Genomic DNA, 20,292 nt, shown 5'->3' with positions numbered 1-20,292 from the left:
TATATCTGAATATAACATGTGTAAGGTAAAGAGGGTAAATGTCAAATAAACATATACAATAACGTTTGGTCACAGAATAATTTTAGCATTAAAACAGTCCTTCTCGAAATATGTTAAAATACAGATTGTGGCATTACTTTCGTTGCGTTTGCATACACTGTAAGAGGAACGCTTGATGTTTGTTATACAATACGACTGCAGAACAAAATTAATAATTCTTATTTCCTATATTCAACTATATTCAGTTGGTGCCGTCTTAGAGACATGTTTAGTTTTTTTGCAAATCTTGACATAAACTGATGGAAGTTTGTACAATCTTGACATCAACTGATTGAAGTTTGTACAATCTTGACATAAACTGATGGAAGTTTGTACAATCTTGACATAAACTGATGGAAGTTTGTACAATCTTTACAGAAACTGATGGAAGTTTGTACAATCTTGACATAAACTGATGGAAGTTTGTACAATCTTGACATAAACTGATGGAAGTTTGTACAATCTTTACAGAAACTGATGGAAGTTTGTACAATCTTGACATAAACTGATGGAAGTTTGTACAATCTTGACATAAACTGATGGAAGTTTGTACAATCTTGACATTAACTGATGGAAGTTTGTACAATCTTGACATAAACTGATGGAAGTTTGTACAATCTTTACATAAACTCATAGAAGTTTGTACAATCTTTACAGAAACTGATGGAAGTTTGTACAATCTTGACATAAACTGATGGAAGTTTGTACAATCTTGACATAAACTGATGGAAGTTTGTACAATCTTGACATCAACTGATGGAAGTTTGTACAATCTTGACATAAACTGATGGAAGTTTGTACAATCTTGACATCAACTGATGGAAGTTTGTACAATCTTGACATAAACTGATGGAAGTTTGTACAAGCTATTTAGTAAACATCCACACTATGCATCGGTTATTAAAACAAAACTCAGTTACAAAAACAATGATTTGAACATCACGGTAATAACCATTTAAGACAGTAAATGTCATCAAACATGGGTTATTTTGAAGACGAGAAAGCCAGGAATGATCGTGTAGTCACATGTTATTAAAATCGTGTTCTCTTTGTTTGTTCAACTGTTCACTAACCTGCAAAAAAAAAACACACTAAGATACACCATTAAATTGGAGCACTTCAGATCAAAATTGTTGTTAAATTTGATATTAAAGTTGGTTAAATAGACCGAACTCTAAGAATACCAGACAAACTAGCGTCGTCAATACATTTTGGGCAAAAGGTATTTTTGAATTATTGAAATGTTCATTTATTTAGAAAACCTTTAAAACGTATTTTTGTATACGTTATGTTTAACATATTAATGCCGTATATTATTATGTCACTTTTATCATATCAAATTTGATCGTACAAACATAACCAAAACTCACTTAATACACAGACGCGTGTTTTAACCAGTTTAGCCCGTGCATATTAGGTTAGCGAACACTTGAACACGTGACACAGCAAAGTCCCCTCCAGTAATCAGCTTGGCACCAATCTGCATCCGTGAGGTCGTATTTCCGGAGGAAGTAGCGAGAAAGCCTCTTACATGACCAGTTTTGCCATCCTACATCCGTCGTGCACCCTCCGTGCGCTACAACGAGACAACAGCCATCACTTGTTCTGTATGTATATGGTTACATGTTCCCAAGCCCATGGTGAGTATTAAAGTTGTTGTAATATACAATGGAGCAAGCCCGATATTAAGTCACATCAGTTTAACTTAGGGCTGGGGCTACTTAATGTGAGATATTACCTTATCACCAGGTAAGTAATTGGGTCTATTACTCACTTGCACAATAAGCGCCACAAGTCTCGTCCCAGAATTCCTGGTTACACCAGTTTTGCGGAAGATCGCCGTACGTGTCATAGAGATGCTGTGACAACGCCTCGCAGCTAAACGAGGGCGAATCTGCTGTAGAAGCTGTCGTTGTTCTGGATGTAGTGGTAGGTGATCTTGCTGTTGCTGTTTGGGTAGTGCTGGTTGTAGTTGTAGGTGATTTCGTTGTTGTTTGGGTAGTGCTTGTTGTAGTGGTAGGTGATCTTGTTGTTGATGTTGTTGTTGTTGTTGGGGTAGTGCTTGTTGTAGTGGTAGGTGATCTTGTTGTTGTTGTTGTTGTTCGGGTAGTGCTGGTTGTGGTGTTCGTGGTGGCTCTCATTGTCGTATTTGTTGTTTCTGAATGGCATACACTATATATGTTAGTAATTACATATTATGAATTGTTCTGTTTTTGTGAACATTCTAGTATAGCCGTTATTGTAGAGTGGTATTTATGGTGTAAATTGGATTGTCTATATGTACAATAGTTTATGAGCAAATGAGACTCAATCGATAAATGAATGAATGAATGAATGAATGAATGAATGAATGAATGAATGAATGAATGAATGAATGAATGAATGAATGAATGAATGAATGAATGAATGAATGAATGAATGAATAAATCGATCGATAGGTCAATCAATCAATCAATCAATCAATCAATCAATCAATAAATAAATAAATAAATAAATAAATAAATAAATAAATAAATAAATAAATAAATAAATAAATAAATAAATAAATAAATAAATAAATCAATCAATCAATCAATCAATCAATCAATCAATCCATTAATCAATTAAATAAATAAATCAATCAATACATACATAAATAAATCATGAACAAGTATTATATTATTATATTCACAGTAACGTACCTGTTGTTTTCTCTACACACTCGCCATATCTACACCACTACAAAAACAGAGAAACAATGATGCCTTAGCAACAATAATCATTAAAGCCACATCAGCTACTTTTGTGTTGAAAAAATATTGTTGTACATTTTGAAAAAACAACAACAACACCACACACCACGTAATACGAACAAAGATTCGAACTTGGTACCCTACGTCTGTTGGTTATGGCCTTATCGATTGCTTTGGTGCGGCGTTCACATAACATCAAGATAAAAGTTTCCGTAATATCGGTAAATTAATGAAACTGAAATGCTGTTGTTTTTCCTTATCACCTATTTGGCTTATAAGAACTATTTTAGATGCCTTATTCAATACGTTATCTAACTTATAGCCAATGACAAAAGTGTTCTTTAAGATTAAGTTCAAATAAACTCAACAGAGTATATTTTCCATATTTATTGGTGCAGAACGTACCTTGTTTGTTGCAGGAGCATCACACGGTGTACCGGGGAGGGCCGCCTGGTAGTAGCAAAAATCATCCCCACCGGAACACAGTAACGCGCGGCAAATCACCGGGTCTGTGGAGGTCTGGTCGAATGGAATTGTTATTGCTTTTAAAATACATTTTAAGGAGCAAATCTAGATTATACGGAGTACATGTAAACACATTGCTATATACAACAGTGTATACTACTACACTGTGTACTGTTGATTAAGAACAGTAACTGAAGAGTACTTTTTATCTCAAACTATAATACATAGAGAGCTTCCCCGTTTTGCATATTTATAATGATATTAATTCTTACTGTAATTTGTATTGAAAGTACCTGTCCACAACTTTGTGTTGAGTTGTCTCCCCTGGTTCTCTTGCACTGCTCCTCCACTGTATACAGTTGCCCTGGTAACTGGGACACGTGGCTTTTGTACTCGTCTTCGTTGTAGTAGTCACCGTGGTCAAGCAAACAATTGTTGCTGCAAAATGTACCATACAAATACGTTCATATAAAAAGGATTAAAATGAAAATAATAATTCTAAAACATTAGCACTGAAATGGACATTAATACTATTATTATTTTGCTTTGGTATTTTATTAAAATACGTACACATTCTTAACGACTATGCCCTGTTTACAAATAGAACGTTAGCTGAAACAGGCTATAGTATAATTATATAGAACTTTTTTCAACGAAAAAAGATAAATAACTTAATAACTTCCTGTACTGACAATAACGTTTGTTTGGCTCTTTTTCCACTTCACCTATATATGTGTTATATTTCATGTGTCTTGTATGTTATGTACACACATTTTATTTCACGTCATTGTATGACTAAATGACAATTCCACTATTCATTGTAGTTAATGCATCACACGTTGAAACACGGAGCCAGATTTCATTGCCAACTATATATGTATCGTAATAGGGAAATTTAGTACCGGTTGAGTTATGTTACGATTACAATATAATATCATGATGCGCCTTCTGTCTGTCCCCTTACTTCTCTGTATCCAGCAGGCTGACATAGGACTTGAAGGCGTTGACGGAGCAGTCGGAGAACTTCCAAGGGTTCATAGTGTACTCGTCCTTCCGGCTGAACACAGTCACGCTCGGGGCCATGATGAACTGGTCGTTGGGGTTGCAAGCGCTACTGGAGCCACCGCCGTCATGCCCGGAACCAAGGCTGTAAACAGGATACGAATGAACATGCTTTTTTGGCTTTAGAAGATAGCAAAGTTGGACAGTTCAGATCCAATTTCAGCAAAAGTTCCAGTTGCAATAACATAATCATAATAATACATGTTAATATAATTTATGTAATCAGTATGCACTTCCCTTTCAAATCAGACCAAGGTTATAGTAAGTCTAGAGGCACCCAAATTTAACGTTATCACCTATGCCTCATTAAATTGACAGGCTTATTTGTACATCGGGTACTTTCAGTACAGGTAACTAGCCAGATGAAATGGATACGTACACACATACACCTATTACACATATCATACATCGTTTATACTCACTTGTGACCCAGCTCATGTGCACCAACGCTAGTCGTGATGAAGTAAGAGCTTTCCTCGTTGATAGATACGCGGTAGAACTTGCAGACATTACTTAACCAGGCAATGCCAACAACACCAGTGCTACCATCAGCTTGCAGGTCATATCTAAGGAGTGTAAAAACAGTTGATAATGAACAGAAATGCGACTCTCAATTTATTTTGATACATATAACATAAAACAGTAAGAGTATGATAAGTTTGGTCCTTATTAAACTGATCACCATTATTTTTAGCAGCATGCAGTGTGTATGCAAGTTTATTTTCTTTATTATATATATTATAAAAATACGACGCATCTAGAACAACGCAAAATCTGTGTTGGTCCGAAGGAGAGTTTCATTGGTACTAATGCTACCACTGCCTGTCATTGCTAAACATGCACTGGTGTATATTTCATGCTAGATTTTGAAGTATCGAAGACCATTAATACTTTCACATACGATGTTTTTCCGTTTAAACTAACCTCGTGAAGACCATAGCATGGTCATTATGTGGTAGCCCAGATAGACCTGCCAGCCAGGGTGCCAGACTGTCAAGGTACACTTCGCCGTCCACGAGTTGAGAGTCCTCAACCGTTTGAATAGGCGTTGACAGGGGCAGAGGATTGGTCGAATCCCGCGTCTAACACCCCAATATAAATAATAACTAATGGTAAGCAATGCTCCTCAAGTTAGTTGTTGTTGTTGTTGTTGTTGTTGATGATGATGATAAAAACGCGTCAATTTTAAAATATTTATTGCAAGAACCACGAAAAACGAAAAATAAAGTCTGAAACCACATCCTACCTTATAGATAAGAAATCCAGAAACGGTAACGTAGATGTTCATTTCTGGATCCTCTATGTTTTCATACCTCTGGCTGATCTGTCGAAATTCAATAAATTCTCTAGAAAAGAGTTGTAAAGTGTTTTATGAAGTTTGGTAATAAAGCTGATAATGGTATTGGATTCTCAGTAGAAAAAACGTGCTGAAAATAATCATAGTATGCATAACTTTGAGAACCGCAAAAAATAGAAGTGAGATGTGATGTCACACATATTGACCGGCCGTCAGTAATCGGAAGTGGGCCCGCATCGTGCTCTCAACCCTACGAGTCAAATCCTTTGGTAATAGTTTCAGTTCTGAACTCGTGTGGAGAGAAATTTATTTGTTGTCTTCCTTTGAACGATGTTCGTTGCCTTACAACAGGTTGTTAGCAACATTTGCACAGGGTAAATCAGAATAGCAATGAGGACGGATTTCTAGACATCTTAGACTCTGGATAAGGTAGGGAAGTGGGAGTTTCAGGTAACGGCGATGGAGTTCAAACTGGAGATTGCCGAAGGATTTTGTTCGAGTGTGTATTGCTGGAATGTCGTTGGCAGAGCGAAGCAGATATACTTGGTAGCCGTGAGCAGGAATGAGGTCGGATAAATATAATGGGCTGAGGTAATTCTTCATCTTGTAGAAAAGTTTGAGCCTGTGTTGGCGTCTTCTTTCATCGAAATCCAGGTTTGTTCCTTGAGTAACTGATTTATATTAAACAAATTGGTGGCTCCTGTGATTATTCTGGCAGCCTCGTTTTGAATGGATTCGATGTCATTCTTCAGGTCATTAGAACAATTATCCAAGACCACATAACTTTATTCACGAAGCAGATTGATGAAGGATATATACATGCGGTCGAGACTTTGTCGAGATTAAAGGTATTTCAGAGACTTTAGGATGCCAATACCCTTTTACTTTAGACGATATGCATGATGTCCGTTTGGCGTCGTCGTTCGGCTGAGTAAGACCAATATGCTTGCGAGTTTTGACATCACTCACAGGTACTGGAACTAGAACAATTTCGGGATGTGCTAGCTTCTTAGGTTTGTATGAAAACAACAGCGATTCAGTTTTGGCTGGATTGTAGTACATCAGCTAGGATTTTGGATTTCAAAACAAGGGGTTGTCAGCGGTAATGTACAGATTTCATCAGTAAAGGCCAACTTGGCTTGGATGTCGTTTATGAAGACAATAAAAAGGAGAGGGCTTGGAATAGAACCTTGTTGAACGTCGGCGTTAATAGATTTCAAAGTTGTAAAAAGTTCGAAGAAAAAAACAACAACAACTCTTGTTTGCGGCTCGATAGATATAGAAATGAAAACCAATCAAGATGAGAATCTTCTATTCGAATGGAAGAGAGTTTGTAGAAAAGACCTCTGAACTTTGCCGAGGGTTTCGAATATATTGCAATGCAGGGTTATTTATGTGCAGCCATAGGAACAAGTCCAATGGAATCATCTACCGAAGACCAATAAGACAAGGACAAAAGATGTATATAATTTGTCAATTCAACCAAGACAGTACACAAACAGTCAATAACAACATTACTGAATGTCCAGATTCCTCCCTTTCACCGGACAATGACCACCAGACTAAATATATAATAGAATACCACCAGAAAAAACCCTTGAAATATATGCATGTCACTTTACATTCTCAAATTCGTACTTGAACGAACACTCTGAAAGAGTCAGTTGATGTGCAATTCTTTAAAGGGTTGAATACAGTGCAATGAACGTTTTCTCTCACTGACCCCATTAATAATGTGAGAAAATTGCTTCCTGATTTCGTGCTCGGTCATTTCTTCTTTGGTCATTCCATCAGCCGCATTCGTCTGCTCATAGTACCTGAAACGATAAACCACAGTTTACTACAGTAAGGTACCCACATCACCACCACAGTTTACTACAGTAAGGTACCTACATCACCACCACAGTCTACTACAGTAAGGTACCTACATCACCACCACAGTTTACTACAGTAAGGTACCTACATCACCACCACAGTTTACTACAGTAAGGTACCTACATCACCACCACAGTTTACTACAGTAAGGTACCTACATCACCATCATAGTTTACTACAGTAAGGTACCCACATCACCACCACAGTTTACTACAGTAAGGTACCTACATCACCACCACAGTTTACTACAGTAAGGTACCCACATCACCACCACAGTTTACTACAGTAAGGTACCTACATCACCACCACAGTTTACTACAGTAAGGTACCTACATCACCACCACAGTTTACTACAGTATGGTACCTACATCACCACCACAGTTTACTACAGTAAGGTACCTACATCACCACCACAGGCTACTACAGTAAGGTACCCACATCACCACCACAGTCTACTACAGTAAGGTACGTACATCACCACCACAGTTTACTACAGTAAGGTATCTACATCACCACCACAGTTTACTACAGTAAGGTACCACCACCACAGTTTACTACAGTAAGGTACCTACATCACCACCACAGTTTACTACAGTAAGGTACCTACATCACCACCACAGTTTACTACAGTAAGGTACCTACATCACCACCACAGTTTACTACAGTAAGACACCACCACCACAGTTTACTACAGTAAGGTACCTACATCACCACCACAGCCTACTACAGTAAGGTACCTACATCACCACCACAGTTTACTACAGTAAGGTACCTACATCACCACCACAGTTTATTACAGTAAGGTACCTACATCACCACCACAGTTTACTACAGTAAGGTACCTACATCACCACCACAGTTTACTACAGTAAGGTACCACCACCACAGTTTACTACAGTAAGGTACCTACATCACCACCACAGTTTACTACAGTAAGGAACCTACATCACCACCACAGTCTACTACAGTATGGTACCTACATCACCACCACAGTTTACTACAGTAAGGTACCTACATCACCACCACAGTTTACTACAGTAAGGTACCTACATCACCACCACAATCTACTACAGTAAGGTACCTACATCACCACCACAGTTTACTACAGTAAGGTACCTACATCACCACCACAGTTTACTACAGTAAGGTACCTACATCACCACCACAATCTTCTACAGTAAGGTACCCACATCACCACCACAGTTTACTACAGTAAGGTACCTACATCACCACCACAGTTTACTACAGTAAGGTACCTACATCACCACCACAGTTTACTACAGTAAGGTACCTACATCACCACCACAGTCTACTACAGTAAGGTACTTACATCACCACCACAGTTTACAGTAAAGCACCTACATCACCACCACAGTTTACTACAGTATGGTACCTACATCACCACCACAGTTTACTACAGTAAGGTACCTACATCACCACCACAGTCTACTACAGTAAGGTACCTACATCACCACCACAGTTTACTACAGTAAGGTACCTACATCACCACCACAGTTTACTACAGTAAGGTACCCACATCACCACCACAGTCTACTACAGTAAGGTACCTACATCACCACCACAGTCTACTACAGTAAGGTACCTACATCACCACCACAGTTTACTACAGTATGGTACCTACATCACCACCACAGTTTACTTCAGTAAGGTACCTACATCACCACCACAGTTTACTACAGTAAGGTACCTACATCACCACCACAGTTTACTACAGTATGGTACCTACATCACCACCACAGTTTACTACAGTATGGTACCTACATCACCACCACAGTTTACTACAGTATGGTACCTACATCACCACCACAGTCTACTACAGTATGGTACCTACATCACCACCACAGTTTACTACAGTATGGTACCTACATCACCACCACAGTTTACTACAGTAAAGCACCTACATCACCACCACAGTTTACTACAGTAAGGTACCTACATCACCACCACAGTTTACTACAGTATGGTACCTACATCACCACCACAGTCTACTACAGTAAAGCACCTACATCACCACCACAGTTTACTACAGTAAGGTACCCACATCACCACCACAGTCTACTACAGTAAAGCACCTACATCACCACCACAGTTTACTACAGTATGGTACCTACATCACCACCACAGTTTACTACAGTAAGGTACCTACATCACCACCACAGTTTACTACAGTAAGGTACCTACATCACCACCACAGTTTACTACAGTAAGGTACCTACATCACCACCACAGTTTACTACAGTAAGGCACATACATCACTATCAAAGTTCACTACAGTAAGGTACCTACATCACCACCACAGTCTACTACAGTAAGGTACCTACATCACCATCACAGTTTACTACAGTAAGGTACCTACATCACCATCACAGTCTACTACAGTAAGGTACCTACATCACTATCAAAGTTTACTACAGTAAGGTACCTACATCCCCACCACAGTCTACTACAGTAAGGTACCTACATCCCCACCACAGTCTACTACAGTAAGGTACCTACATCACCACCACAGTTTACTACAGTAAGGTACCTACATCACCACCACAGTTTACTACAGTATGGTACCTACATCACCACCACAGTTTACTACAGTATGGTACCTACATCACCACCACAGTTTACTACAGTAAGGTACCTACATCACCACCACAGTTTACTACAGTAAGGAACCTACATCACCACCACAGTTTACTACAGTAAGGTACCTACATCACCACCACAGTTTACTACAGTATGGTACCTACATCACCACCACAGTTTACTACAGTAAGGTACCTACATCACCACCACAGTCTATTACAGTAAGGTACCTACATCACCACCACAGTTTACTACAGTAAGGTACCTACATCACCACCACAGTCTACTACAGTAAGGTACCTACATCACCACCACAGTTTACTACAGTATGGTACCTACATCACCACCACAGTTTACTACAGTAAGGTACCTACATCACCACCACAGTTTACTACAGTAAGGTACCTACATCACCACCACAATCTACTACATTAAGGTACCTACATCACCACCACAGTTTACTACAGTAAGGTACCTACATCACCACCACAGTTTACTACAGTAAGGTACCTACATCACCACCACAATATACTACAGTAAGGTACCTACATCACCACCACAGTTTACTACAGTAAGGTACCTACATCACCACCACAGTTTACTACAGTAAGGTACCTACATCACCACCACAGTTTACTACAGTAAGGTACCTACATCACCACCACAGTTTACTACAGTATGGTACCTACATCACCACCACAGTTTACTACAGTATGGTACCTACATCACCACCACAGTTTACTACAGTAAGGTACCTACATCACCACCACAGTTTACTACAGTAAGGTACCTACATCACCACCACAGTTTACTACAGTAAGGTACCTACATCACCACCACAGTCTACTACAGTAAGGTACCTACATCACCACCACAGTCTACTACAGTAAGGTACCTACATCACCACCACAGTTTACTACAGTAAGGTACCACCACCACAGTTTACTACAGTAAGGTACCTACATCACCATCACAGTTTACTACAGTAAGGTACCTACATCACCACCACAGTTTACTACAGTAAGGTACCTACATCACCACCACAGTTTACTACAGTAAGGTACCTACATCACCACCACAGTTTACTACAGTAAGGTACCTACATCACCATGATACCTACATCACCATGAGTAAGCAGTTACTTCCTCCTTTTACGAGTGTTTTGACTACACCAAGTTTTATTCTACCACGGAAACTTCACGGGCCTAAACTCTACTTTTAATATCAAATGGCTGTAAGATTAGACAAACAATTGAGAACAGCCGGGAAACGTGCTAATGTAAATAATTAATTTATAAAAACACATTGGCGTAAATAACTTTGGTACATCGACAACGTACCAGGCCCAAACTGAAGGATCGATGCCTACCAACACCTCCAAAGCGTACACACGAGACTGCCTCTTCTGCCGGTTACTGTGCAGCTGAAAGAAGCATAGCAATGGTCATTACCAATTACCTTCGGGCACATTTATCAATAACTATCGGTCACAAAAATAGGGTTGGTTCGATTTATAAACATATGTATGTATATATACTAGTATGTTGTTTACAAAATGAAGTGTAGAACCAAGTCTTTATTGACGAAAATGTGATTTCATTCAAATGCTATCGAACTCCTTATTGGCCTCGCGCCATGCTCTGCTCGGAGAGTACTTAATGTAGTTAAGAATAGACAAATGCAAGTTTGAATGTTTAAAATATCCATATACATGTACTAACGAATATGATGTGTACATGCAACACATTCTTTGCTCGCCTTACCCTGATCTCTGTGCTCCGAGTACTAACCCTGCTCTATGTACTTACCCTGCTCTATGTACTTACCCTGCTCTCTGTACTAACTCTGTACTAACCCTGCCCCATATGGACTAAATTCTGTTCCCTGTACTTAACCCGCTCTCTGTACTCACTCTGTACTAACCCTGCCCTATATGGACTCATCCTGTTCCCTGTACTTACCCCGCTCTCTGTACTTACTCTGTACTAACCCTGCCCCATATGGACTAATCCCATTCCCTGTACTTACCCCGCTCTCTGTACTTACCCTGCTCTCTGTACTTACCCTGTTCCCTGTACTATCCCTGTTCCCTGTACTAACCCTGCTCCCTGCAAAAACCTGTTCCAGGTGCTCCTTGTACTAAACCTGCTCCCGTACTGACTCTGCTTCATATACTGACCCTGCTCACTGTACTAACCCTGCTCCCTGTACTAACCCTGCTCCCTGCACAAACCCTGTTCCAGGTGCACCTTGTACTAACCCTGCTCCCTCTACTGACTCTGCTCCCTGTACTAACCCTGTTTCACGTGCTCCTTGTACTAACCCTGCTCCCTTTACTGACCCTGCTCCCTGTACTAACACTGCTCCCTGTACTGACCCTGCTCCCTGTATTAACCCTGCTCCCTGTGCTCCTTGTACTAACCCTGTTCCTTGTATTGACCCTGCTCCTTCTATTAACCCTGCTCTCTGTACTTCCCTGCTCTCTGTACTAACCCTGTTCTATGTCCTAACCCCGTTCCATGAACTAACCCATTTCTCTGTGCTAAAACTGCTCCCTATACTATCTCTGTTAACTGTTATAATCCTGATCTCTGTACTTAACCTGTTCCATGTACTTACCCTGTCCCCTGTGCTAACCCTGCTCTCTGTACTAACCCTGCTCTATGTACTAACCCTGTTCTCTGTCCTAACCCCGTTTCCTGAACTAACCCATTTCCCTGTGCTAAAACTGCTCCCTATACTATCTCTGTTAACTGTTATAATCCTGATCTCTGTACTTAACCTGTTCCATGTACTTACCCTGTCCCCTGTGCTAACCCTGCTCTCTGTACTAACCCTGCTCTATGTACTAACCCTGTTCTCTGTCCTAACCCCGTTCCATGAACTAACCCATTTCCCTGTGCTAAAACTGCTCCCTATACTATCTCTGTTATCTGTTATAATCCCGATCTCTGTACTTAACCTGTTCCATGTACTTACCCTGCCCCCTGTGCTAACCCTGCTCTCTGTACTAACCCTGCTCTATGTACTAACCCTGTTCCATTTTCCTACCCTGTTCCTTGTGCTTACCCTGCTCGCTGTACTAGCCCTGCTCTCTTTACTTACCCTATTCCCTGTGCTAACCCTGCTCCCTATACTACTCTGCTCCCTGTATTAGCCCTGCTCTCTGTACTAATCTGTTCTCTGTACCAACCTGCTCTCTGTACTAACCCTGCTGGCTGTACTAACCCTGTTTCCTGATCTTACCGTGTTCCTTGTACTTATATAACTCCTTATGCTTATCCTGTTCTATGTACTAATTGTACATACCCTGTTCCCTGTATTTACCCTGTTCCCAGAACTAACCTTGCTTCCTGTACTAACCCTGTTCCATGTACTTCACCTGTTCCCTGTACTAACCCTGTTCCCTGTGCTCCTTGTACTAGCCATGCTTCATGTGCTAACCTTGTTCCCTGTACTTACCATGTTCTCTGTGCTCCTTTTACTTACAGTGCTCCTTGTACGTAACCTGCTCTCTGTACTAACCATTTTTCCTGCACTTACCTTGTTCCCTGTATTAGCCCTGTTCCCTGTGCTAACCCTGCTCCATGTACTAATTCTACACCATGTACTTAACCTGTTCCCTGTATAAGCCCTGTTCCCTGTATTAACCCTGCTCCTTATGCTTACCCTTCTCACTGTATTAATTTTGCTCCCTGTACCTACCCTCCTTCCTGGTGGTTGCGGGTATTTCCTCATCAACACCTCCTTTAACTCAGTAAGGAGCTTCATCCGTACATCTGAGTGTCCTGATGTCAATAAAAAATAACAAGAATCTGCATTATGAAGTCTTTAAATGTTATTTGCGAATGTATATAAAGATCGCCCGACAAGACATTTATTTTGAATTTAAATTACGGTATAATTCTTACCGTCGATTCCCTTTCCAACTTCTTCGGGCGGTATTTTGGCGTCGTCAAATGGTTCTGAAATTACCAACACAAACGTTTAATATATTAGAATCCGTTTTGTTAATCTGTTCAACAACACTATTCTTGGACTAAAAGTATATTCCATGGCCGAGAGTGTAAGACAGGTTCATCATAACGTGTAACCCGAGCGTCGGGTGTTTTTCGGAAACGAGGTTTACCGAACCTATATTACACGAGCGGCCATGGTAGATGCTTTTCTCCTACCTCAGTTATACAAAATAGAGTAAAAATGTATTTTTTCGCTGGAAATATTTTGTGCGTAGTGAAAACATGCGTATAGATAGTGATAATTCGTGGTTGTCATGGCCATTCGGGCAGTGATTTAGATTTTGTTTAAAGTCAAATCGCTCTTTAAACAGTTCTGAGGATAGTGCAGCATTATCTCTTGAATGGAGTGTGAATATTTTTTTATGGTGCCATTTGGAGCTAGAAATAGTTAATTAGGATTCTAAATATCGCCACTAGACAAGGTTTCCATGACTATTAACAAAATCTAAATCACTGCGCGCATATCCATGACAACCACGAATTAACACATATACAGAGTTCCAGCAATACGTTTTTACTTAATTTTGTTTAACTGAGGTGGGAGAAAATATATCTACCAAAGCCGCTCGTGTAAGATAGGTTCGGTAAACCTCGTTTCCGCAAAACACCCTACGCTCGGTTCGGGATGAACCTATCTTACACTCTCAGCCATGGAAAATACTATAATCACATCACGGAATATACTTCCTTTGAGTGTATCTATGAAATTATCCACGTTTGCAAACACGTGCCCTGTCGTACCAGGGAACATTGACGAGCTTGGCTAAAAATCACCATTTTTACAAATTAGCCTATTTTACATTCGGTTTATTTCAATTCATAAACGTAAACTTAAATTACTGGAATCAAGAACTTATGACTGAACACGTTTTATCAATCGTGGATGTATTAAACCCCATACCATCAATTTCTTTTCGCTCCAGTTCCGGTGGTACCTTTGCATCGTCAAAGGATTCTGCAAAATACCATACATTGTAAAATTAACATGCACAATTTTACATCGCTGTATTTCAAAACAAAAGTCTGAGCCTTGTCATTTTTTGAATTGAATATAGCTAGATTGAATATATAAATACTGGGTCCAATTTCACAAAAAATAAGACTAGAAAAGAGCTTTTCCGCCTGAAATTCTGTAATCCGATTGGACAGCAATATTAACATTCCAATGAGGAGGTCGAAACGTGTGTGCTTGATTAGTTACATGACCTAATAATTATTTAAGTGAAACCAGGCCAAGGGCACAAAGAATGCTGACAATATTCGTAGTGATGTGTTTCGCTCGAACATCTTGGTCCCCCTTGTTTGAAGCTAATGGGTTAAGTTTCGGCGGTACCTTGTCGTTTAAGTCCTCCGATCCCGAGTCGAATGCATCCGTGAAATCTGTATCTGAGTTTCGAAAATATTCATTTTAATGTTTGCAAAAACGCACACACGTTTATTTGTTAAAACCCTTTTCTGATGGTATCTTTGGATAAACTGATTTAAAAACTATTGGAATAAATGACATAACCATTATAAACAGTTCTATTTGTTTTCTTAAACAAGGGAGATTCGTTTATGCTGATTACCTCTGAAGCCCTGAGCCCCTCTCCGGCCACCATTTGGGTGTGGTCTGGGTGGAATCTTCTCCTTGTTATCAGTCGTTTCCTCTTCGCTGTGTTCTGAAAAGAACTTCTCTGGATTGTCACAAGGATTTGGAAATCGAGAAATAACATTCTATTTTAAACATGAAGAAAGAAATACAAACTGATGAACCATGGTTGATTTATTTTCATAGTTAACTGTTTTTGTTTCATTCAAATTACGTTAAAGCAATCTTGCCTCAATATCACAAAAATAATTAAGTCAATTCTCAACTTCAATCTCAATTTTTTTATGTTGATAAAAGGTTTTGACCAGCGTATTCTATGAGGAAGTATTATCTTTTTAAAAAGTGAAAATATACCAGACGTTGAATCGCCTTTATGTAGTAAAATGAGTTAAGATTGAGACTGAAATTTGACTGGAGTATTTTTGATTGACTGATATTTTGGGCTGATGTACCCTGAATCTAGTTCTTAGCACGTTGCCACTTACAAAACAATGTCTATAGTATTTGTAACAACTACAAGCCATTATAGTTTTCATCAGGTTTTTTTTATCATGAAGATGCATGGTCTTCTGACCTCCACTTCCTCCCGATGCCATATCCTTGACACGCATCATGATATGAGGAGATTTGTTGGCGACCGCGAAGGACCGCTCATGAGACGCCATTTCCGGGACCGGCATAATTTCGTAGGCAACGTCATCCAGTTCTATACTTCCTGTCTAAAAATGGAGCAAACAATTGTTATCAAATAAGTATAAGTATTATATAGAACAGTTCATACTAGGTTATATTAAGGATTAGGCAATACCCAGTTTTTATATTTTTGACATGATACTGATACTGCTTCTGTGACACGTCCACGCGAACATGGCAATGCCGACCCACTCGTTGAAAATACACGGACCGGTGGAAAATTGATACCTTAAGTCTACTTTCCATTAACAAACTACAATCTAGATCCAGTCACAAAAACTATGCGCGATATGAGATCAGTATCAATACGTTATACAATACGGACCATTACAAAGCAGGTTCGATAGATTACCTCATGTGGTAGACATGTTATCATTAAATGCATTGTTATACCAGTTGTCTCTTGCAGGGTCCGTATCCTCTCCCCACGCATGATACCATCAACGAGGCTTTGTTTGTTTTATCCTGATAGAATTTCGCATCCTGAAATAATATACAAGTTTAGTATTTGATACCAGGGTCAACACTCTCGGCTTACATCTTACATAACTAACCCCGGGCCATGAGCCGCCATCTGAAAACTAAATACTGTCTTTTCACAGAAGAGTTTTGTCTCCTTCGACGCTGATTAATACACCCTTTCCGTAAAAGATGCAAATTAAAGAAACATATGTATCTCACACCACACCGTGTGTCGTCTGTACAGGATATTAAGTTATTAACAACTTAGCCACCAGTAAGACTTCTAATATTTAATATACCCAGACACACGCACACACACACACACACATACAACAGAAAAAATCGATTTTTTATATATATAATAAAAACCGTTAAGGCTATTCATGTCCTGTTCACGCTAACTTCAGTATTCCTCAAAGTTTGTTATATAAAGTATACTCTTTATCTCCACTTTTCAGTGATTATACATATATAAAGTTATTGACATATTAAATGCAAAGAGTTAAGAAATATAAACATGTGAACAAACAAAACTAGTATGGTGTGCGGTAAAACATGTAAAACACAATAGCTAGAAATAACATAATACATTATTACATTTTACAGCAATTTACAGCACCCCTAGTTCACCCACAGTCAAGACTTATCGAAAATCGAAATATATACCATATATCAGGCTACACAAGTTTGGGTATTTTAGATGCAACTTCTTGGAATTGCGTCATGTTTTATAGAAGAACATTACTATTATTAAGCACAATTGCAGAGTATGGTGGGCTTCGTACTCATCATTTTTCAGCGCTTTAAACACATAATTTCCTCTTCTAGTTTAATTCTTAGTTGGTATAAAACTAGATAACTCTTTTGATTGGTCAATGTTAGCCATTATGTTCATTGATTGGTCAATATTTGTCCAATAATTACTATCGACCAATCAAATTATTTATATGTGCAAACTAGCCAAAACATAACCTGTGGACAACTTATCAAAGTTTTATACAAATGGCTGCTGAATGTTTATTATTAAACTTGGTTATGTTTTTATAAAATTTCATAAAGACATTAAGGAATGAGCAAATATGTCTGTATTTGTTCTTTCATACTATTCCCTCAAAAGGAACTTAATAAAAAACTAACTAAGATGGTGTTTAGTATATATATACATAACCATATATCCGTATAAATTTCAATAGCCTGAAGTTGGCGTAAATGTTGTTTGAAGTTGTATTAGAAAAGTCTTTGATTGTTTTGATTGTTCAACTTTTGTTTTGTGTTGTTAGTGTGGCTTATTCCATTCGTTTCGACCGGGTTTGAATGTAATTTTAACACGTTTTATGTAATGCACTCCCAGTCTTAGCCACAAAGCAAAAACCCTAACTGATGAATGCGTATCCAAATTATCAGTTGCACAACAAAGAAGATTGGGCATGTACCAAACTTCCCACCTCGAAATAATCTGTTATCACTATAGTCTAATTTGAACTACATTGTAATTATATGAAGTCAAATCCTTTGCGGACCAACATCACATGCAGACTTACAACTTTGTGCATGTTAATGACTGACTGAAATACGATTTAAGAAGTGTAACACTTAATATGCCTTATTTCGATTATGTCAAGGGCCATTACTTTGTTGGGCACAGTCACAATCGAATCCCCAGATCCACATTTTCACTTGCTGTTAACATTCCTTTATATATATATATATATATATATATATATATATATATATATATATATATATATATATATATATATATATATATATATATATAGGCTTAATCACGGACAACTCTCTATTTAGGTAGACACAAACTTTATCCCAGATGTACAACTTCGTGCTAGGTAAAATACCTGTAATATTTTATCACTCATACCGTTTGGCACAATATTGAATGGTTATACGCAATACATCCTTTCCAAAAGTTAAGGGCCATAACTCTTTGTACTAATTAAGCGAAGCAACACATACAATTCCAGGTAAAAAACTGCGCATGCTTGTTGCTAAGTTGTGTATCTTTCTCAATATTTTTGCTTGTTTATATATGTTTGGAAATACGCGCGACAGAAGCCATTTGTGTTTAACAAAGTCATTGGTTAAATGGATGAGCACACTCTAAACCTAAAGTGTACAGCTTCACATGCCCCTTAACGTTTCCTTATAGTTTCATCACATTTGTTAATACACCGTTAAAACTGTTGCTCAAGGGTCGTTACTCTGTACGTATAACTTGAAACCTTCATGGCTGTAGCTTGCATACTTTTGGAGATACAACCGACACAATTTCTGGCGGGCGAACGGACGTAGTGTCCGACGGACGGACAGACAAACACCCACGCCCAGAACAGTACGTCTCCCATCTGTCAAATGGGTGACATAATTAAACACATATATTCAGACAAAAGATTTGTTTAGTTTTGCATCTATAAAGCTGACATATAAACTTACTTCTATTTTCCTGCATTGCCTTTGGACCAATTTGTCAGTCCCATCTTGTTGACGTTTGACCTCCAACATTGGCGCGTCCTGGTTGAGGCGCCTATTTTCTACGAGGTTCAGATGTACGTTTTCCTGACCCGGCCTCTCCAGACGAAAGGTGAGGCTGCCCGGAAGTTGACCGCCCCCCAGCTGCCGCATCAGGGGGTCGTAATTGAGGTCTACTACCACCACACTATCATCCAGAAAAGACTCTGAAATAACCAACAATATTTCCGTGCAAGGTGTAATATCGCCATGACTCATTGTACATGTTTTCATCCATCATCAGAATTGTTGACAACTTTATGACAATAATCCAGGTGATTCAAAACTTTCCTTGCGGATACTTTACATACAAAATCACTAACCTACCAACTGCTATGTTGACGTTGATATTGTGCACGTTAAATGGTTTTTGAAAAATTCGAGTCCCATTTTATTTTAATTCAGAAAAAAAACCATTCCATTGGTTCTTAAATACACCTTTGTAAAATACAATACATAATGTATGAAATATAATAAACTATTATTTTACCCCCTATTCCGCAGAGCAATATGAAGCCAAAAACGACGCGAGCAACCTTACTGGACTCCATGACGATGTAACTGATGATACTGGTTTGGCCAAATCACCCACTTTATACCAACCAAAATGGGTATCCTGTTCTAAAGACGTTCCAGTTTAAGAATCGATTTAAAACATATTTGAAGAATTATGATGGTTCCCGGACTGCTTCATGTAGACACGCGTTAACTTACAGTACTTGTTTCTTAAAGAATGTGTTGATTATGAATAGTGCGTTATAATTTGTACTAGACAACCACTTGTATATCATAAAAAGATATCATGCAATTGCTGGCATGTGTGGTCGGCCAGCTTCTCTTTCATGCATGTGCTGGCATTGTGGTCGACCAGCTTCTCTCCCATGCATTTGGTGGCATTTATGCCCGGGTAGCTTCTCTCTCATGCTTGTGCTG

At 38.8% G+C, this 20,292-nt stretch overlaps 1 protein-coding gene across 1 annotated transcript; it reads right to left on the bottom strand.

The window, feature by feature from the left end:
- On the bottom strand, positions 1–19,967 carry LOC128230025 (uncharacterized). The gene is made up of 20 exons (XM_052942004.1): positions 19,850–19,967; positions 19,285–19,526; positions 16,765–16,854; positions 16,253–16,397; positions 15,656–15,748; positions 14,989–15,042; positions 13,980–14,033; positions 13,774–13,856; positions 11,409–11,491; positions 7,319–7,412; positions 5,545–5,622; positions 5,223–5,380; positions 4,721–4,864; positions 4,201–4,383; positions 3,530–3,674; positions 3,177–3,290; positions 2,721–2,757; positions 1,814–2,197; positions 1,410–1,615; positions 1–1,112 (listed from the first exon to the last, which is right to left on the bottom strand). The coding sequence occupies exons 1-19, from the start codon at positions 19,908–19,910 to the stop codon at positions 1,458–1,460; spliced, it is 2,400 nt and encodes a 799-aa protein (XP_052797964.1). The 5' UTR covers positions 19,911–19,967; the 3' UTR covers positions 1–1,112; positions 1,410–1,457.
- Positions 19,968–20,292: the final 325 nt, after the last annotated feature.

This window comes from Mya arenaria, chromosome 4, assembly GCF_026914265.1.
Source record: "Mya arenaria isolate MELC-2E11 chromosome 4, ASM2691426v1".
NCBI classification, from domain to species: domain Eukaryota; kingdom Metazoa; phylum Mollusca; class Bivalvia; order Myida; family Myidae; genus Mya; species Mya arenaria.
Note: the sequence above shows the minus strand (reverse complement) of the source record. Positions and strands in the feature narration are given on the sequence as shown.